The sequence below is a fragment of the Silene latifolia genome, chromosome 4, assembly GCF_048544455.1.
Source record: "Silene latifolia isolate original U9 population chromosome 4, ASM4854445v1, whole genome shotgun sequence".
Lineage (NCBI taxonomy): Eukaryota > Viridiplantae > Streptophyta > Magnoliopsida > Caryophyllales > Caryophyllaceae > Silene > Silene latifolia.
Genome location: NC_133529.1, coordinates 4,511,306 through 4,533,421, shown reverse-complemented (window position 1 = coordinate 4,533,421; position 22,116 = coordinate 4,511,306). Strand labels below are relative to the sequence as shown.

The following is a 22,116-nucleotide window of genomic DNA, read 5'->3' as shown; positions in this document are numbered from 1 at the left end:
TCCGTGCCAATCATTTGTTTACCATTTAATTCTGAGGTATTTTTTTTTGAAAGGTAAACAAATGAAGTGGTCGGAAGGAGTAGCTTACTAGTTCAATTCGAATGGTTCATCAGTTGCAAACTTGGCAGTACCTAAAATGGGGTTTCAAATCTCGTTTACGTTAAAATTGACTGCGTTATTTGGTTTGGACAAAATAGGTCTTCCTCTGTTCCAATCATTTGTTTACCATTTAACTCTCTGTGAGGTATTTTTTTTGAAAGGTAAACAAATGAAGTGAATGGAAGGAGTAGTAATTCATAACATTCTAACACCAATATTGATGTGATTCATAGATAATTTCCAAAGCCAGAGTTCAAGATAGTAGGAGTCAAATCACCATTGCTGCTACATTCACACAGAAAAGCCTACAACAAGTTTTGATAATTACAAACATTACCATTCAAAAACTCGGAATATCTAAAAAAAAGTACATCTCTTGTTCCGACTTCCTGCAAACTTTCAATATTCCGAGGAGGAGTTATTATTAGTGGCTTAGAAAGCTCAAAGCCTGTGTAAAGTGATCTGAGCACCATGTTGTGGCTGCAGAAATATGACAGTCATGGGTGCATGAGCATAAGACGGCGAAAGCTCAAACGAAAACCGTTGTAATATCATGGACAACACCATTTTAGCTTCTACCATGGAAAACTTTTCGCCTATGCATATTCTTGGTCCCCAACCGAAAGGAAAAAACGTGTTCTTTCCACCTGTTGCCTTGGATACCCCTTCTGCAAATCGCTCTGGCTTAAATTCGTCTGCATCGTCTCCCCAGTGTTCCGTGTCTCTGTGAATGAAGGCTATAGGAAAAGTCATCAAAGTACCAGCTGGAAGTGATACATCTCCTAGTTTTGTGTCTTTGTAGACTCGTCTTGTCAGATGAGTTGCTGGCGGATACAATCGTAGAACCTCGTATAATATCATAGTCACCTGTGATTACGAATACAGTTAGTCACGTGTGAGTGTGTGTAGTAGTGATGAGTCGTATTTTGGTTACATTTTACCCCGCATTTATACCTAATTCCGACTCGATTTTGTGTGCTTATATGATTAAATAGCTCATTTAATTTACTAATTAATAATAATTAGCCGTCTTAGTCATATTTAATGATTAATCGTATTTTTTATCATATTAGTATTAATAATATTTTATTGTTTATATTTTGTAGGCGAGGTGGTATAACAAAGAGGAGATTCGAGTTAGAGTAATTCGAGACGGAAATAAGACGAGTCAAAGGCGAGTTCGAGATGAATCACATAGCCGAGAATTGAAGCAGATTAGAAGATGTGAAGGTGAGCTGTGTTGACCTTGACCAATCAAGGTAACCAAAGTGCTGCGTGTTCCTCCATATGTAAAACAAAGACATTCATCATATAAACTATAAAGAACAAAAGTCAACCATTGACTTCCTCATCAACTTCCCCTGCAATCCGTCTTCATCACCACCATTTTTCATTCACTTCATTTCACTAATCACCTGCACCTCCATCACCAACTCACCATTTACCCCTTTGCATCAACTTTCATCATCATCAAACCCATCTCACCACCCCCTCCGTTAAACCACCAGCAGGCAGCAGCTCAGAATTCCGTCCTCAGGCACCACCGTCAGTCAGACCAAACAATTCCTCTGCCCTGTCATTAATCTCGCAAAAGACGCCCTGAGCCGGCCCACCGGCTGCCGCCTCACCGGCTCCTAACCCGCAACAAATCTCAAATGGGCTCTCAGCCGGTCAACCGGCTGCCGCCTCACCGGCTCTCAATCCGCAACAATTTAGCAAAGGGCTCTCAGACGGTCAGCCGTCTGCCGGCACTCTTACCGGCTCTAAATCCTATCAATTTCATGTCAAAGTTACAGTGGGTTTTGCGCCGGTCTAACGACCGGCGGCCGGTGAGCCGGCTGGGACCCCTTGGCTGCGTATTTGCGGCGTCGCTTTCCCCTTTCCCCTTGGAGTTGTTTTGTTATATATTGTATGAATGTGTCGTGTGTGTGTTTTTAGTTTAGGTGAGCAGGAGAGTTTTATTAGTATTATTATATTATTATTAATATTATTATTAGTATGAGTATTATTAATATCATTATTATTAGAAGACTAGTATAAAAGACAAACACACACCACCATTTTACTTACCACTACCTAAGCCTAGATTAGAATTAGACTAGAAGAGAATTAGTCTCTCTATTTTTCATCTCTCAATTTTTCTCTTATCAAAGTTGTAATCTTTTCTTAATTAGACTTTAATTACTCATCAAATTAGTGTAGATCTAGCTCTAGTCTTAGTTATTTGGGTTGTATTTGGGAGACTAGAAGAAATTCATTCTTCCATTATTGTCCAAGCTTGTTCATTTCCTCTTAGTTGGTATAACTCTCATCTTTTATTTACATTTATTTTCATTTGTTTACATTTATGCTTTTTTCTTAATGTTTTCATTCAAAGTTTCTATCTTTATCATGTTTACAATGTTTACTTGTGTGTTGTTGCAAATTGTTGGTGATTTCTCATCCATGAACATGTGTGAGTAGTCTCATATAGAGTTTAGGGGGATCTTGGGTCATTAATGGGTGTAAAATTGGGTTAATAACATTTGGTGTTGGGTGATTGCTTGGTATTTGCTTTCATGCATATGAAGTGTTCGATGAAATGTTTGAACGAAAGTTGAATCTTTCATTGGCATGTTTAACTTGTCTTGGTGCTTAAGCTATTGGATGGTCTTTATGCTATGATTAGTAGATCGATCGGTCTTGTTCTCATGCATATTAAGTGTTCGTGGAATAGTTTGAACGAAAGTTTGACTCTTTCTTTGACATGTTTGGCTTGTCTTGGTGCTTATGCTATTGGAAGGTCTATATGCCATGTTAGTATTGAGTTCATATTAATTAAGTGACAACTTGTTAATAAACTTGAGGTGACTAGGAAATTAGTCTTAATTCCTTGACCATTATCATCACCCATGTCTTGTTTTGATCTTGTTTTATGCCCTCCTACCCAAGTGAACCCGAAGACTCTAGTTCTTCCATCAATTGAATACAATTTCATTAGTTTAATTTTATTTCTTATTTGCATCTTAGTTTTATATTAATCAACATCTTATTTTTGTTTGACTAAACTAAAGACTTAAACAAACCAAGTATCTAACCCCCGCCATCTTTGTGTTCGACACCCGAATAAATACTACTTTTATTTGGTTCTTTATAAATTGTTTTTGGTACCGGAAGTGACGACAAAATCCGGTCATCAAAATGGCGCCGTTGCCGGGGATGGCGTTAGGTTATGCTTAGTTAGTTGGAGTTTCTAGCTTTAGTCTTTACTTGTTGTTTGCTTGTTTGAGTAGTTACTTGTTTCTTGAAGAGTGAGTGTGTTATTGCTTACCCCTAGTGCCTTAAAGCACTAGGAGACTAACGGTTTGTTGATGTACATGCCTAGAGGAAACGGTAATCTTTTGCTTAGTGACCCGTAATCGGAAAGGCTCTTTAGAGCTTTAAGAAGAAGGACCTTAGCAAGGATTGAGAATTCCGACTTGGCAACTTTAAACCAAGCTAGCACATCCACCCAATCGAACCAAGAAACCCTTACCAAAGAACAACCAAACAACACAATTTATCCCTTCTTACAAAATCCTTTCCACAATTTTTAACTACCAACAAATACTCACCACAAAGCCAAACATGAATCAAGAAAGCTTCAACCAAGGTTACCAAGGTTACCAAGACTTCTACCATGGAAATCAAGGGAACCAAGCCAATCAAGGATACCAAGATCACAATTGCAATGAAAACTATCAAAGTTTTGACCAAGGGTACAACCAAGGGTACCAAGAGCAAGGCTACAACCAAGGTTATCAAGACCAAAATTTCAATCAAAACTATCAAGGATTCAACCAAGGCTTTAACCAAGGCCAAGGTTCAAATTTTCAAAACCGGTACAACCATGACTCTCATTTCTCACTTGCCAACCAATCTTCCAATCAAGAGCCACCACCTCAAGCAAGCAATTTCTTGGGAGATGCTCAATATGACAAATTGTTTAAGATGATAGAAGACTTGGCAAGTTCAACCCTACAAAGCATGAATAGCTTCTCCGCCCATCAAAAATTTCTTGAGACCCACATCTTTGAAAGCATAAAGGAACTATATGCCTCCCAAAGTACCCTTATCCGTCTAATGGGTTCCAAAGCTCTTGTTGACCCTCAAACACCACCGGATGAATTTTTAGGGCAAGGGCAAAATGCTAAAGATCCTATAGTGGTAAATGAGGTCAACACAATCATTGTGGGAGGAGAAGTGGCAATGGAAGAAGCATGCATGTCCCATAATCTTGGTGATGAGTCAATGCCAATATCATTTGAAGTGGGTGAAGAGAATGATGATTCGATTGTATCAACTACCTCCGTAATTGTTGATCAAAGAAGGTGTGAAATTGAGTATGAGTTTGTTCTTGAAGAAATTATGGGGATAGAACTTGAGAGAAAAGAAGTTGAAGCCGATGATGAAGAAGAAGAAATGGTTATGTGGGAGGAAAACTCACCGGAAAATCAAGAAGTTAGTGAGTTGGTTATTGAGGAACCCAAGGGTACACCAAAACCCCCTTATGTGCCACCTTTGCCTTTTCCTCAAGGGGTGGAAGTGACCAATGAAGACTCATGTGTCGATAAGTTCTTTAACTTGATGAAAACGATGGAAGTCACTCTTCCATCCACGGAAGAGACACCTCATTACACCAAATTTCTTGAGGAAGTTATCTCAAAGCAAAAGAATATTTATGATGATGAGGAAGGCCACCCACCACCAATTTCTTCTAAAATTCATGATGATGAAGTGTGTGTCAATGACAAGTGTGGGGAAGAGGTTAGAACTTTGGAAATGGAGGTTGATGAATTCGAACTTGCCATACTTGGGGAGTTGAGGAGCCATGAGAAAAACTATGATATTTGTAGTTTTGACACTAGCTTGGAAGATATTGAAACTCTCCTCTTTGAAAATGGTTCGGTTCATTTGGACGGTCAAGAAAATGAGGATAAAAATGACAACATCATGAACCTCAATGTTGAGAAGTTGACTCCTCCACCTCTCACCTCCTACCAATTTACTTGCCTTGAAGAGTTTAGCTCGGTCACTTCAAGCAAAGAAACCCCAAAGAAGATTGATGAGAAAGGGGTAGGTGAAGTGTTGATGATAGAAGATGAAAAAGGGAAAGAAGAGTTGAAGCTTAATGTTGGAGAGGATCACCCCAATGTCATCCCTCCCAAATTTGATTCTAGCACTAATGCCCCTCCAAAAATGAAGCCAAGGGTTGAGAAGAAGAAACCAAAAAGATGGAGAAAGAAGGCGAAAAGAAAAGGGAAATGTGAACCAAGCCTAGAAAATGAAGAAGTTCTTGTCCATGACAAGAAGAAGTTTGAAGAAGAAATTTCCCGAATGGTCTAAGTGCACCATGCCATAAACGGTGCACATGAAGTGTTGTCAAAGCTTGGGAGCTCTTGCTCCATGAGAAAGTTTGAAGTTGTTAAAGGGATAGCGGGATTCCAAGAGGGGGATCCCGGTTGATTGAAGTCTCCTTAATGAAGAGGTTTGGTGGAGTTACTTAAGAACCACCGCATTGTATATATTCTCCTTCTCTTTAATTAAGTCTTTACCGCATTTTGCATTTAGTGACATGATCCGAGTAGGAGTTAATCTAAATTAGCTCTCTTTGCATACATGTAGTGTAGTTTGCATTGTCATTTAAATTTAGCATATAGAATAGTTCATGCATTACATTCATTAACCAAAAACCACTAAAAATTTGAAAAATCAAAAAATCTTCAAAAAATATGTATTTTATTTCGAAATTTCCTCCACACATTTATTTCCTTTTGAAATATGTAAATAAATAAGTGTGGGGAGAAAATTCAATCATTTAAAAATACCAAAAACATGTTATTTATTTTCAAATATTCAAAAAATCAAAAACATGTCTTTAATTTTGAAAAATTTGAAAAACACAAAAATATGTTATTTATTTTTCCTATTCTCTCCCTATACTTTGTTCCATTGAGGACAATGTAAATTTCAAATGTGGGGAGGGAAATATCCACTTTGTGCATATTTGTTTATATTATATTTGTTCATATTTGTATATACTCGTTAGTTTGAAAAATTTCAAAAATATTGCATTGTTTATATTATATATATTGCATTTGTCCTAACCATTTTGATAGGCAACACATGAATCATCGGAGAAGACGCTTGGTAAAATTCTTCCAATCCTTTCTCTTTTATCCTTCCTTTCCTTTTTGTATATATAAGTATGGAGGAGGACGGGATATGTGATGTGGGTGTTCCTTATGGGAACCGTTTTGGATATGCTTGTGTTGTTGGTGTGTTGCTAGGATTAGAACTTGTATGCATTTAGATTAGACATGTATATATGTGTTCACTCTTACATTCATATAGCTTGTTCATACGTGTAGTTTGCATCCATACACGTTGCATTTCGTTTGTAAAATTTACATAGGGAGTCTAAAAGTGGAGGGCATATGTTGACAATGATGATAATTTGTTTTGCCCGTGTCATTTCCCTTTTGATAGCTCGTGCCACTTGATGACACATGTTAGGGTTTTTGCTTGCAAAACCCTAAGTCTAGCTTAACAACCAAGTTGCGACCACCTTGTGAGACCGTATTAGGCCCGAGACTTGACCTAGGTCCGACATAGCTACTAAAATGTGAGGATAGAGCCTCCATATGCCCGGTCCATCAAACCGGTCCCGTTTAGGTCATGTGAGTAGTCCTCCTTACGTGGTATGTCATGTCAAAACGCACAAGTATGGTGCTCATTCCTTACCGTAGAAGTGTCGATGTGCATATTGAGACAATTTTGTTCAAATAAAGTAACCTCACAATAGCCAAATAAGCTTTTGTTATACCCTTGAGTTAATTGTTTCCTTTTGTTAACCCATTTTGAGCCTAAACCTTATCATTTCTATTGCCAACAAAATAGCTACATCCCATAAACAACTCACCTTGGTTGAGTAATTCGTCATTGTGGTTCTTTTATGGAGTATGTTTGGGTCAAAATTTTGACTCATCTTGAGGTGTATGATCTTAATGCCACATGAGTGAAATGCAATTTTGGCTACTTTTGTTTAATAAGAGGTGAACAAGTCGTGAAAAATGCAAGAAAGAAAATCAAATAGAAAAGAAAAAAAAAATGAAGAAGAAAAACAAATAGAAAAGGAGAAAAATGAAATGAAAAACAAAAAGAAAAGAATGTATATTTTGTGCCAAATAAAGGGTTGGTAATTTGCAAACTGAGCTTGTTTTGAAGAGAATTGAATGATTTTTGGAGATGGCAATCTTGCCATATTTTGTGGAGGAATTCATTTGCATTGGTTGAGTTTAGTGAATTGGTTAGATGTGGCGACTACTCGATCCGATAGCCTCACATGTCATAAAACGGTGCTTGCACCAATCTCTTTTCACCTAACCCAAGCCCATTACAACCCGGTTGTCTCTCTTGTATGTGCATCATTTGACATTTCTCTTGCGGAAATTGGATATAGTACCATATTAGATTGCGGGCATGTTTCGCAAGTCGAGTTAGGAGAGTAATTTTGGTTACTTTTTGTCACAAAAATCACCCCGTTCTTACATTTGAGTGACTAGTGAAACCCGTGAGAGTCGAACTTAGGTCTCCTTTGGTCAAGGGTTTTATATGGAGTCGAATCTTGCGTGTGTCGTGTCAATCTTGGGAGTATAGCTACGTACTTCCCCTTTCCCGCCTGGAATTTGTTTCTTCGGCATCCCGTGTTGTCAATGTTGGTTACACGAGCTAGAATTAGGGAGTAGACACCTTGGTAAGACCCGGAGACGACATCCTCCACTAACGACTCTCTTTATTCGATTTTTGAAAGAAAATGGCCGCTTAGATGAGGAAAGCGGTTTGACTTTTTGTGATGCATCTTATATGTTGATTCGTGCTTAAATGTTGGATGTGTCAAAATTTTCCGCAAGCCCCTACTTGCCTTGCATCGGAATGCATACCTCATTGTATTTCAATGTGAGTTGAAGGGACGGAGAAGGCCCGTTAATTGCCTCTCATCGGATATTATTAGTTTATCTAGTCTTTTATACTATGGGTCTCGGTTTAGTTTAAATGAGCTTACTCGAGGACGAGTAAGGTTTAAGTGTGGGGAGATTTGATGAGTAGTATTTTAGTCTCTTTTTGCCCCGCATTTATAGCTTATTCCGACTCGATTTTGTGTGCTTAATTGTTTAATAGCTCATTTAATCACTAATTTATAGTAATTAGTGGTCGCAGTTATATTTAATAATTAATCGGAATTTAATAATATTAATATTACTTTTGTTTTATTATTTATAATTTATAGGTGAGGCGGAATAATAAAGAGGAGATTTAAGCTAGAGGAACAATGAGACGGAAGTCAAGATGGATCGAGTTTGACCTAAACCAAATGAGTAAGAGGCTTAAACAAAAGAAATGAAACGGAAGGAAAAGTCAAAGTTGACCATTGATTTTTGCCAAAATAAACAAACCTCCTGCCTCCTTCGTTTTACTACAATACCAACAATTTCAATTAATTCATTAATTGTGCCAAGTATCAGTATAAGCCAAGCTCCTCTGATCACCATTGTCAACCACGAAAAATCATAGTTTACCACCATAAACACCAATTAACTCCTCCATATCCATGTTCCTTCACCGAAAACCCGACATCGGAGCTACACACCCGCATCATCAATTACGACGCACCATCAACTCCATTAATCAACCACCGTGTCACCGAGCAGCTCTCCTGGGCTCCATCACCGTTGCAATGCATCACGAGCAGCAGTAACCCATCTCACAGCCGCCATCATCAAGCATGAACTCGGGATCGAAACTGAGTTAATTGGATTATAAACAATCGTTCTCTGAGCCGGCCCACCGGCTGCCGCCTCACCGGCTCTCATTCCGCAGCAATTCTCAAGATGGCTCTCAGCCGGTCAACCGGCTGCCGCCTCACCGGCTCCCAACCCGCAACAATTATCAAGATGGCTATCAGCCGGTCAACCGGCTGCCGACACCCTCACCGGCTCAAAATCCTATCAATTTCACCTAAAGTTTACAGTGGGTTTTGCGCCGGTCAAACGACCGGCGGCCGGTGAGCCGGCTGAGACCCATGTGCTGCGTTTTTCTGATTGTCGTTTTCCCCTTTTCCTTTTTTATTTTTGTTGTTGTTTTGTTAAGTTTTGTTGATGTCGTATGTTTTGTAGTGTTAGGTTAGATTATTATTATTAGATTATTATTAGATTATTATTATTATTATTATTATTGTTATTTGTATTATTTATTAGTACTAGTATAAAAAGAACACACTACCAATTAGACCAGATTAGAAATTAGATAGAAAATTAGACTAGCTTAGTTCATCTTTCTCTCTACATATCTTAGAACCCTAGATCTGAAAAACATGCATTTTGATTGTAATCTTTCCTTAATCAAGTTCTAATCTTTCAATAATTATTATTAATATTTAGTAAGAATTAGTTAGTTCAAGTAATTCTCAATAGTTTACAATTAGTATTTTGGGTTGTATTTGAAGATTAGAAGAAATTCATTCTTCCATTATTATCCAAGCTTGTTCCTTTCCTCTTAGTTGGTATAATTCTCTTCCTTTATTTACAATTAGTTCATTAGTTTACATTTATTGTTCTTTACTTGTTGTTTGCATTCAAAGTTTCTATCTTTATTATGTTTAGCATGTTTGTGTGTGTATTGTTCCATCTTATTGTTAGATTTTCATCCTTAAACATGTGTGAGTAGTCCTCATCTAGGGCCTAGGGGGATCTCGGGTTTATAATGGGTACGAATTTGGGTTAGCATTATAAGGAATTGGGTGTTCTATTGGTTGTCACTTTCTTGCACATGAAGTGTTTGTAGAATTGCTCCTATGAAAGTTTGAGTATTTTCTCACATGTTTAGTTGTCTTGGTGTCTATACTAGTGGATGAACAATCTTGGTGTGTAGACTATTGGATGATCTTTGTGTATGTGTGTGACGGGTTTTAGTTAATCACATGAAAGTGGGTTAACGAATTCTTGGTGCCCTAAGACATTAGGCATAATTTCTTGACTAATTGAATCACCTATTCCCCATATTTGCCTTGTTTCATGCTCAATAACCCGAGTGAACCCGAAAGCTCTAGTCTTTCTCATATTGATTAATTACATTTTCATTTAGTTTAATTTGATATCTTATTCGCATCTTAGTTTACAATTTAATCAACCTCTTTCATTTGTTTGACTAAACTAAAGACTAAAACGGACTAAGTATCTAACCCCCGCCATCTTTGTGTTCGACACCCGAATAAATACTACTTTTATTTGGTTCTTTATAAATAGTTTTTGGTACCGGAAGTGACGGCAAAATCCATTCATGCTTTGTAGGGTTGAACTTGCCAAGTCTTCTATCATCTTAAACAATTTGTCATATTGAGCATCTCCCAAGAAATTGCTTGCTTGAGGTGGTGGCTCTTGATTGGAAGATTGGTTGGCAAGTGAGAAATGAGAGTCATGGTTGTACCGGTTTTGAAAATTTGAACCTTGGCCTTGGTTAAAGCCTTGGTTGAATCCTTGATAGTTTTGATTGAAATTTTGGTCTTGATAACCTTGGTTGTAGCCTTGCTCTTGGTACCCTTGGTTGTACCCTTGGTCAAAACTTTGATAGTTTTCATTGCAATTGTGATCTTGGTATCCTTGATTGGCTTGGTTCCCTTGATTTCCATGGTAGAAGTCTTGGTAACCTTGGTAACCTTGGTTGAAGCTTTCTTGATTCATGTTTGGCTTTGTGGTGAGTATTTGTTGGTAGTTAAAAATTGTGGAAAGGATTTTGTGAAAAGGGATAAATTGTGTTGTTTGGTTGTTCTTTGGTAAGGGTTTCTTGGTTCGATTGGGTGGATGTGCTAGCTTGGTTTAAAGTTGCCAAGTCGGAATTCTCAATCCTTGCTAAGGTCCTTCTTCTTAAAGCTCTAAAGAGCCTTTCCGATTACGGGTCACTAAGCAAAAGATTACCGTTTCCTCTAGGCATGTACATCAACAAACCGTTAGTACATCAACTTGGGTAGGAGGGCATAAAACAAGATCAAAACAAGACATGGGTGATGATAATGGTCAAGGAATTAAGACTAATTTCCTAGTCACCTCAAGTTTATTAACAAGTTGTCACTTAATTAATATGAACTCAATACTAACATGGCATATAGACCTTCCAATAGCATAAGCACCAAGACAAGCCAAACATGTCAAAGAAAGAGTCAAACTTTCGTTCAAACTATTCCACGAACACTTAATATGCATGAGAACAAGACCGATCGATCTACTAATCATAGCATAAAGACCATCCAATAGCTTAAGCACCAAGACAAGTTAAACATGCCAATGAAAGATTCAACTTTCGTTCAAACATTTCATCGAACACTTCATATGCATGAAAGCAAATACCAAGCAATCACCCAACACCAAATGTTATTAACCCAATTTTACACCCATTTTTGAGTACCGGAAGCAAAAACCAGATTAGGGAAGTCGGGATCCGGTGAGGTATCCGTCACTTGTGCCACCCCGAATTGAGCTGACTCCTCAATGGCCCTAGCTGTGTCCGCCCTTGTTCTTTTGGAAGCCATCTTCAAGTTATGTGGAAAGGTAAGTTTTTGTGAGGGTTGAATTGGGTAATTAGAGAGGATTTGATGTTGAGGGAATGTAGAGAGAGAGAGTGAATTTTAGAGAGTGGTGAGAAAAATGGTGGTTGAATGAATTTATAGAACGCGGAAAAGAGGTCGGGAGCCGGGCCGAGAACCGCCGCCGCCGACCGCTCTCGGTCACACAGTAAAATTTTCAAAAAAATCTGAATTTTGTGTCAAATTGGGCATGTCTCGGCGCCGGTAGGCCGACCGGCTGCCGGTCTGCCGGCCCGCGGTCATTCTCCCTTCTTCTTTTCGCCTTTTTCAGCTTGTTTTTCCTCTAATTCTCAACATTAAATTTCAAAGTGCCATCTTCGCCCATTTTCTAGTTTTCAACTTTCAAACCGACGGCTCGTGTCGGGATCTTGGGCGAGGTTAGGGGCTCCACCTCCAAACTCAACTTCGTCAAGAATGTCTAATGCAAACTATCTCAAATTCTATCTACATGCTACTAAATTTATTTGTAGCCAAACAATGAAGGACCTAGGGATAGATACCGATGCTAAAAAATTGTTTAGAGGGGTGGGAATGGGATTCTTGTACACCCTTAAGCGATTGACTTACCCTTGTCTTACATGGGAATTTCTGAGTTCGCTTCAAGTTGACAAAAGGAGAAGCACCGGGGAAATTGTTGAGATTAGGTTCCGTCTAATGAACCGAAACCACACTATGTCCTTAAAGAGGTTTGGGAAGGCCTTTGGTTTGAATTACATGGATACTTATAGGGAACCCGCCGACTTTCATCATTCTAGGGTTTGGGAGGCTATTTCGGGTAAGCCCGACCCCACGGTAGGAAAAAGGAGTGCCAACTCTATTCATTTTCCGGCTATAAGGGTTTGGCATCGATTTATGGGGTGGACCATCTTTGCTAGGAGTGAGCCGTGGTCCGTAAGGACCGATGAGCTAAATATCCTTGGCTCTTACCTATTCCAGAAGCCAAAGACGTTTCAAATTAACATTGCTCACCACTTTGTGCTACACCTTCGGAAATTGGCTAATTTCCCGGACCAAAGTGTGGGAATTTTTGTGGGCGGGATGATTACCCAATTGGCCAAGGATATTGGTGGGTTTGACGAGTCTTTGTCCAACCCAGTTCAAGAACCTAATGTCTTATCAAAATACTACTTGACCCACTCGTTGGAATGGTTTAAAGTTGACCCCGCCGATAATCGTGAATATTGGCAAATCGATGACAAGGATTCAATTGTCCTTCCTAATACCAAAGAAACAACAATCAAGCAAGACCAAACTAGTTACCTCCTCACGGTACATGAGCGTGACCACACCGGGGGTGCCCGGCAAACACTTTCTCGGCGAGAGCGCCATGGCCCGACTCTCAGACGGTCAGCCGTCTGCCGGCACTCTTACCGGCTCTAAATCCTATCAATTTCATGTCAAAGTTACAGTGGGTTTTGCGCCGGTCTAACGACCGGCGGCCGGTGAGCCGGCTGGGACCCCTTGGCTGCGTATTTGCGGCGTCGCTTTCCCCTTTCCCCTTGGAGTTGTTTTGTTATATATTGTATGAATGTGTCGTGTGTGTGTTTTTAGTTTAGGTGAGCAGGAGAGTTTTATTAGTATTATTATATTATTATTAATATTATTATTAGTATGAGTATTATTAATATCATTATTATTAGAAGACTAGTATAAAAGACAAACACACACCACCATTTTACTTACCACTACCTAAGCCTAGATTAGAATTAGACTAGAAGAGAATTAGTCTCTCTATTTTTCATCTCTCAATTTTTCTCTTATCAAAGTTGTAATCTTTTCTTAATTAGACTTTAATTACTCATCAAATTAGTGTAGATCTAGCTCTAGTCTTAGTTATTTGGGTTGTATTTGGGAGACTAGAAGAAATTCATTCTTCCATTATTGTCCAAGCTTGTTCATTTCCTCTTAGTTTGTACTTGGTCACATTGTCTCTAGTAAGGGTATTGAGGTTGATGGTGCTAAAGTTGCCGTTATAGAGAATTTGTCACCTCCTTCAAATGTAAAGGGAGTGAGAAGTTTTCTAGGCCACGCCGGATTTTATAGGCGTTTTATCAAAGATTTTTCAAAAATAGCAAAACCACTAACCTCATTACTCCTTAAGGATGCCCCCTTTGTTTTTGATGAATTTTGTCTTGAGGCTTTTCATAGGTTGAAGAATGCATTGGTGACGGCTCCCATAATCCGGGCACCGGATTGGAGCCTTCCTTTCGAGATAATGTGTGATGCTTCGGACTTCGCGGTTGGAGCGGTTCTTGGGCAAGTGGTGGATAGAAAGCACCATGTGATCTACTACACAAGCAAGACCCTTGACCCGACACAATGTGGCTACGCTACAACCGAGAAGGAGATGTTAGCCATTGTTCACGCCGTTGAAAAATTTCGGCAATACCTTGTGGGGTCTAAGGTGGTGGTCTACTCCGATCACACCGCCGTGAGACAATTAATGGTGAAGAAAGATGCTAAGCCCCGACTCTTGAGATGGATCCTACTACTTCAAGAATTTAATCTAGAGATTAAGGATAAGGCCGGATCGGAAAATGTTGTGGCCGATCACCTATCAAGATTGACCGTTGAAGATCATGGAATAAAAGACAATAGTGGATCCATAAATGAGTGGTTGCGGGATGATGGACTCATGGAACTTACCGTCAAAACCCCTTGGTTTGCGGATCTTGCCAACTACATTGTGAGTGGTTTCTTACCGGATGAAATGGAACCAAGAGATCGGCGAAAATTGAAAAATGATGCTAGGAGATACTTTTGGAATGACCCGCATTTGTTCCGCAAGTGTGGGGATGGAATGTTCCGGAGATGCGTGACAAGAGAGGAGGGCTTGGAGATTGTTGACCGGGTTCACAATTCCGCCTACGGGGGACACTTGGCCACCTCTAGAACAATTGCCAAGATCCTCCAAGGCGGTTTTTATTGGCCCTCCATGTTCAAAGACATCCACTACTTGGTTAAATCTTGTGATGCATGCCAAAGGGTTGGGAATATTGGGAAAAGAAGTGAAATGCCCTTGACCAACATTTTGGAGATTGAGCTTTTTGATTGTTGGGGAATAGACTTCATGGGACCCTTTCCCAACTCTTGCGGAAATGAATACATCTTGGTTGCGGTGGATTATGTATCCAAGTGGATTGAAGCGGTTGCCACCCCCACCAATGATAGCAAGGTTGTGATAAAGCTCTTCAAAGGCACAATTTTTCCAAGGTTCGGAACCCCAAGAGTGGTCATAAGTGATGGCGGCTCTCATTTTCGAAAAAGTACTTTCAAAGCTCTCCTTGAATCACATGGAGTGCGGCATAAAACCGCACTTGCCTACCACCCTCAAACTAGTGGGCAAGTGGAGGTTTCTAACCGCCAAATCAAAGCCATATTGGAGAAAGTCACCAACAAGAGCCGGAAAGATTGGTCCCAAAAGCTTCCGGATGTCTTATGGGCATTCTCAATCCTTGCATGTGTCGTGTCATTCTTGGGAATATAGCGAAGTACTTCCTCTTTCCCGCCTAGAATTTGTTTCTTAGGCACCCCGTGTTGTCTATTTTGGTTACTTGAGCTAGAATTAGGGAGTTGACACCTTGGTAAGACCCGGAGACGACATCCTCCACTAATAACTCTCTTTATTTGTCTTTTAAAAGTAAAACGGCCGCTTAGATGAGGAAAGCGGTTTGATTTTTTTTTTATGATGCATCTTACATGTTGATTCGTGCTTAAATGTTGAATGTGTCAAAAGTTTTCCGCAAGCCCCCACTTGCCTTGCATCGGAATGCATACCTCATTGTGTTTTGGTGTGAGTTGAAGGGACGGAGAAGGCCCGTTAATTGTCTTTCATCGGATATTATTAGTTTAGCTAGTCCTTTATATTATGGGTATCGGTTTAGTTTAAATGAGCTTACTCGAGGACGAGTAAGGTTTAAGTGTGGGGAGATTTGATGAGTCGTATTTTGGTTACATTTTACCCCGCATTTATACCTAATTCCGACTCGATTTTGTGTGCTTATATGATTAAATAGCTCATTTAATTTACTAATTAATAATAATTAGCCGTCTTAGTCATATTTAATGATTAATCGTATTTTTTATCATATTAGTATTAATAATATTTTATTGTTTATATTTTGTAGGCGAGGTGGTATAACAAAGAGGAGATTCGAGTTAGAGTAATTCGAGACGGAAATAAGACGAGTCAAAGGCGAGTTCGAGATGAATCACATAGCCGAGAATTGAAGCAGATTAGAAGATGTGAAGGTGAGCTGTGTTGACCTTGACCAATCAAGGTAACCAAAGTGCTGCGTGTTCCTCCATATGTAAAACAAAGACATTCATCATATAAACTATAAAGAACAAAAGTCAACCATTGACTTCCTCATCAACTTCCCCTGCAATCCGTCTTCATCACCACCATTTTTCATTCACTTCATTTCACTAATCACCTGCACCTCCATCACCAACTCACCATTTACCCCTTTGCATCAACTTTCATCATCATCAAACCCATCTCACCACCCCCTCCGTTAAACCACCAGCAGGCAGCAGCTCAGAATTCCGTCCTCAGGCACCACCGTCAGTCAGACCAAACAATTCCTCTGCCCTGTCATTAATCTCGCAAAAGACGCCCTGAGCCGGCCCACCGGCTGCCGCCTCACCGGCTCCTAACCCGCAACAAATCTCAAATGGGCTCTCAGCCGGTCAACCGGCTGCCGCCTCACCGGCTCTCAATCCGCAACAATTTAGCAAAGGGCTCTCAGACGGTCAGCCGTCTGCCGGCACTCTTACCGGCTCTAAATCCTATCAATTTCATGTCAAAGTTACAGTGGGTTTTGCGCCGGTCTAACGACCGGCGGCCGGTGAGCCGGCTGGGACCCCTTGGCTGCGTATTTGCGGCGTCGCTTTCCCCTTTCCCCTTGGAGTTGTTTTGTTATATATTGTATGAATGTGTCGTGTGTGTGTTTTTAGTTTAGGTGAGCAGGAGAGTTTTATTAGTATTATTATATTATTATTAATATTATTATTAGTATGAGTATTATTAATATCATTATTATTAGAAGACTAGTATAAAAGACAAACACACACCACCATTTTACTTACCACTACCTAAGCCTAGATTAGAATTAGACTAGAAGAGAATTAGTCTCTCTATTTTTCATCTCTCAATTTTTCTCTTATCAAAGTTGTAATCTTTTCTTAATTAGACTTTAATTACTCATCAAATTAGTGTAGATCTAGCTCTAGTCTTAGTTATTTGGGTTGTATTTGGGAGACTAGAAGAAATTCATTCTTCCATTATTGTCCAAGCTTGTTCATTTCCTCTTAGTTGGTATAACTCTCATCTTTTATTTACATTTATTTTCATTTGTTTACATTTATGCTCTTTACTTAATGTTTTCATTCAAAGTTTCTATCTTTATCATGTTTACAATGTTTACTTGTGTGTTGTTGCAAATTGTTGGTGATTTCTCATCCATGAACATGTGTGAGTAGTCTCATATAGAGTTTAGGGGGATCTTGGGTCATTAATGGGTGTAAAATTGGGTTAATAACATTTGGTGTTGGGTGATTGCTTGGTATTTGCTTTCATGCATATGAAGTGTTCGATGAAATGTTTGAACGAAAGTTGAATCTTTCATTGGCATGTTTAACTTGTCTTGGTGCTTAAGCTATTGGATGGTCTTTATGCTATGATTAGTAGATCGATCGGTCTTGTTCTCATGCATATTAAGTGTTCGTGGAATAGTTTGAACGAAAGTTTGACTCTTTCTTTGACATGTTTGGCTTGTCTTGGTGCTTATGCTATTGGAAGGTCTATATGCCATGTTAGTATTGAGTTCATATTAATTAAGTGACAACTTGTTAATAAACTTGAGGTGACTAGGAAATTAGTCTTAATTCCTTGACCATTATCATCACCCATGTCTTGTTTTGATCTTGTTTTATGCCCTCCTACCCAAGTGAACCCGAAGACTCTAGTTCTTCCATCAATTGAATACAATTTCATTAGTTTAATTTTATTTCTTATTTGCATCTTAGTTTTATATTAATCAACATCTTATTTTTGTTTGACTAAACTAAAGACTTAAACAAACCAAGTATCTAACCCCCGCCATCTTTGTGTTCGACACCCGAATAAATACTACTTTTATTTGGTTCTTTATAAATTGTTTTTGGTACCGGAAGTGACGACAAAACCCGGTCATCAAGTAGGAATAATTATAATAGTTGGGACTGAACCATCACCTTAAGGTTTTGGTTGAGATGATTCATCTATCATGTTTTCAGAGCCAGCGTATAATTATAATAGTTGGGCCTAAACCAACTCAAGGTTTTGGTTGAGATGATTCATCTATCAGTGCGACATGGATAAAAGTGAATGAGAAACCGTGAATAACTTACAGTTTTCAAATGGTTAAGTCCTTCAAAATCTGGTAAATCATTTCCAAATGTTTTCAAGACTTCTTCTCGTGCTCGCGCCTGCCAATCTTGATACTTGCTCAGTAAAATCATTGCCCAAACAATGAGTACTGAAGTAGTCTCTTGCCCAGCAAAGTAGAACAGCTTGCATTCATCAATCACTTCCTGAAGATTCATTCCAATCTGTTGGCCTTTATTACTGTTTGCAGCTTCTTGAATGGCTTTCGAGTTAGAATCCAGGAGTAATCCCAACAGATCAGCCTTTGTTTCCTCTCCCGCCTCCGTTTCCTGTTTCCTTTTGTTGACAATTCCCTTAAGTAAAGTCTGTAATTGATCTTCAATTTGCTTGAACCTCCTGTTTCTTGCTGTTGGAATGTATCTAAGCATGGAGCAGAAGTAGAACCTTAATCATTTCATGTAGACCTGGCAAACAGATCAGGTCGTGTCGTGTTCGTGTTCGTGTCAACTTTAAACGGGTCACTATGACCCCAACCCTAACCCGACCCAATTACATAAACGGGTCATTTGTCTCAACCCTAACCCAACCCATTTAATTTTTTCTATAACCCAACCCGACCTGTTTAACCCATGACCCCAACCCTAACCTGACCTGTCAAAACTCAAAAGGGCTATTCGGGATGGGCACAAGGTGGGTGATTTTGGGTCCACTGTCATTGGTTCATCTTGCCAATTTGGTACCGATGGTTTAGACTCGTTTTCAGGTTATGTAAAAACTCTATACAGGCCGTATTTGTATTATGTCAATTATATTCTGCCCAGCTTCGAAGTGTTTTTTAAGTTCAATCGGTTCAATTTTGTCAGGTTTAGATGTAGCATGACATTCGGCCTTGAAGTGTTTTTTAAGTTCAGTCGGTTCAATTTTGTCAAGTTTAGATGTAGCATGACATTCGGAAATAGAGAGAATTGCGGAGCTTGAACTTACTTGAGTCCCGGAAAATAGACTGATCCAAGCATTTGTACAGCTATGTCAGTCTGTTCTTTAAGAAGTTCAAAAATCCTCTGTCCCTCTTTGTAGCTGCTACCAAATGCTGCTCTAGAGATAACATCAGCTGATAGCTGCGTAAAGTACGCCCATGCATCAACCTCGCCTGAACCCGTTTCAGCAACGAGTTTTTCCCATTTCTCCATCATCTCTACACAACTTTCATGAAATGCTGGCAACATAAGCTGTAGCCAACATCATAGCAATTCAGTACATCTAGAACTGTCAGGATCAACACATAGGATTAGGGGTGAGCAAATTTAGGTCCGGACCGGACCATTTGGTCTGGACCAAACCCGGACCGAATTATTTTGGTCCGGTTCTCGGTCCTCATTTTTTCAAGTTTCGGTCTAAGACCGGTTAATTTAGATCCGGAACGAATGGACCAAATTTCATGTTTTTAAAGACTAATCATTAAAATATTATGAATCAAATTAACATTTTATCTTCAGAAGACATTATAAATTAGTATTGTCAATGATTTCATAAAAAGAGTCGTTTAGTTATTTAAATGTATTTTATTTAACGATGTAATTATCGTATACAAAATAGTGAAAAAATTAGTTCAGTCCATTTCGGTCCAAGACCAGACCGGACCAAATATTTCGGGTTTCGTCCGGCCCAATACCGAAAGTTTTAGGTCCGGTTTTCGGTCCACTAATTTTTTTAATTTTCGGTCCGGTCTGGTTCGGTCCGGTCTTGGACCCGTGCTCAGCTCTACATAGGATAGTTTCGAGTAAGAAGGAATGACCTTTAACTTCTCTAAATGGAAAGCAGGGGTGATCATCTTCCTGTGTTTGGCCCATTTTTCGCCTTCATAGTTGACCAATCCAGGAAAAAGCTTGTCAGCAATGGGGTTAGTCTGTGGCTTTCGAAAGTCATTCATCTTTGTCAATGCTTCTTTCACTAACTCTGGCTTTGAGATGTTCACCAATGGCGTCGGTCCAGCCCACAGAAAGTAGTCCCTTCCTACATTCATTTCACCAACTCAGGTTCCCAAATTCATGTAGCGAAAACCAAAACCTTTATTATGCCGGTGAACAGTAGCGGAGCCAGGATTTTAAGTCAGCGGGGGCGAAATTTTTAGCAGGGGCGAAAGTGTAATATTATAAGGGGCCGTCGAAAAAATTCAAAAATTTCAAACTTCAGCGGGGGCGACCGCCCCTGCTAGCCCCCCCTTGCTCCACCACTGCCGATGAGTCTTATATGAGACGGAAATATTACACGTAAAACCAAACCAAGTTCTTACGTATTTCTCATTTAATTATAGGGTTAATGGTTTAATTTGCCTCATCCATGAAGAGTAAAGACCGTCTCATATAAGTTTGTGTGTTGCTTGGATGCAGTGGTGGAGCTAGGGGAGTCTAGCAGAGGCGGTCGCCCCCTGGCGGATGAATTTTTAAAGTTTTTAGTTACATTTTTCGAAAATTTTTCGAGGGTACCTTATGAAATTAGTCATTCGCCCCCCTAAAATTTTTCGCCCCCCTAAGTTCAAATCCTGGTTCCGCCACATAAATGTTCTTTCGCAATAATTTTTTTAGTATAAAGGAAGATACAAGGGCGTCTGTTGCTGACAGGATTTGAACACAGGTTATAAACACAACATCTCACGACTTTATCAACTAAGTTAATTGATATTTACTGTTCTTTCACAACAGTTAAGACATAAGCTAAGCATTCTAAACATAATAAAATGATTCTAACGTGTGTCACATTTTAATCAAAGTTAAACAGATGATTGACAGTGCGAGGAATACAAATGTTAGCAGAAGATATGAAAGCAAACCGAGTTTGGAACTGAGTTGATGCCGAAGAGCATCAACGCGAGGCAAATAATCATTAGAAAAGGCGGTCATGGGACGTTCCAAGGCACGAGAACGCATCGACGAGTAATCTTTGAGATCACCAAACAATAGCTTGTAAGAAGTGCCAGGCAAACCCTGTTGTCTGAACCGTTTCTCCAGCTTCTTTGGCCTTAACCATACCCAGTTTACTGCTTTAACTAGTATTGTCACTACTACTACAAACCCTATTGAAATTAAGATTGAACTGCTTGTTAATTTTTCCATTTTGTTTGTTTTATCTCAGCTCAAAATATCTATTTATAAGCATAGTAGATAGTTCTCAGATAAAGTTGAGATATTTATATGAAGTTTTATATCGGAAGTATTCGGCTTAAGTTTTAGAAATACAGGTCAAATATGTTAGAGGAGACAAAATTAAAATAACCAAAACTAACAAAATATTTGTCTCATTCATACAACTAAAATGTTATTTAATTTGATCAATATTTTAATCTGAATACAGATATATTCGTGTTAAAATAGGCTAATATCGGATATAAAAGTCAAACTTTGCATGATGCATGATAACATGTACATTACTTTTGATTTGTCCTAATCAATTTCTTGAAAGGCAAGCCAGTGATTGAAAGTTTCTGAATGTGGATAATAATTTTCTTCTCAAGTTGGACTAAATTTAATGCAATTGGAATTTAGAGCAAGATGTATTTTGGAGTTGTGGACTGTTGCAAAGAAATTTGTTCCTTTGAATGGATTTTTTTTAAGGGTCAATTTCGGCTGCTACAGTGGCTGCGAAAATTAAAACTTTGTCAGGTCATCCGGTCCCTAAAACTCTAAAATCGTAGTAGGTCTTTTTTGTGAGGATTGTGAATTACAACGGAAAAAGAAAAGATTGTGATAAGATGTGATCATGTTATAGTAAAAAGTGACCATCTACTTAGTGCTTACTATCACTTTAATATTAATAAAATTGTCAAATTTACCTCGTCGTAACTCACAACTAACATGAAGGAGAAATTTCGTTAAAAGTAAGCAATTGGACCGTCTTGGTATGCCACAATTTGTTTTCATTTTCTTTTTCACGGGCGAGGAGAGCTAGGTCTCATAGAAATTTAGATTCCGATCTTTTGGATTTAAGTTCATTT

The 22,116-nt window shown here is 39.0% G+C and overlaps 1 protein-coding gene across 1 annotated transcript; it reads right to left on the bottom strand.

Annotated features, from left to right (window-relative positions):
• Positions 1–293: 293 nt before the first annotated feature.
• On the bottom strand, positions 294–21,283 carry LOC141651996 (cytochrome P450 CYP72A219-like). Its single transcript, XM_074459672.1, has 5 exons — positions 20,956–21,283; positions 19,921–20,138; positions 19,110–19,354; positions 18,149–18,545; positions 294–966 (listed from the first exon to the last, which is right to left on the bottom strand). Exons 1-5 carry the CDS (start codon positions 21,236–21,238, stop codon positions 541–543), a joined length of 1,569 nt encoding a protein of 522 aa, XP_074315773.1. The 5' UTR covers positions 21,239–21,283; the 3' UTR covers positions 294–540.
• Between the last annotated feature and the right edge of the window lie 833 nt (positions 21,284–22,116).

Coding starts and splice junctions, on each gene's coding strand:
- LOC141651996 (XM_074459672.1), bottom strand. CDS start 21,238: ATGGAAAAATTAACAAGCAGTTCAATCTTAATTTCAATAGGGTTTGTA. Junction 20,139..20,955: donor TCAACTCAGTTCCAAACTCG/GTTTGCTTTCAT, acceptor AAATGAATGTAG/GAAGGGACTACTTTCTGTGG. Junction 967..18,148: donor GACTTAACCATTTGAAAACT/GTAAGTTATTCA, acceptor TCGTAATCACAG/GTGACTATGATATTATACGA.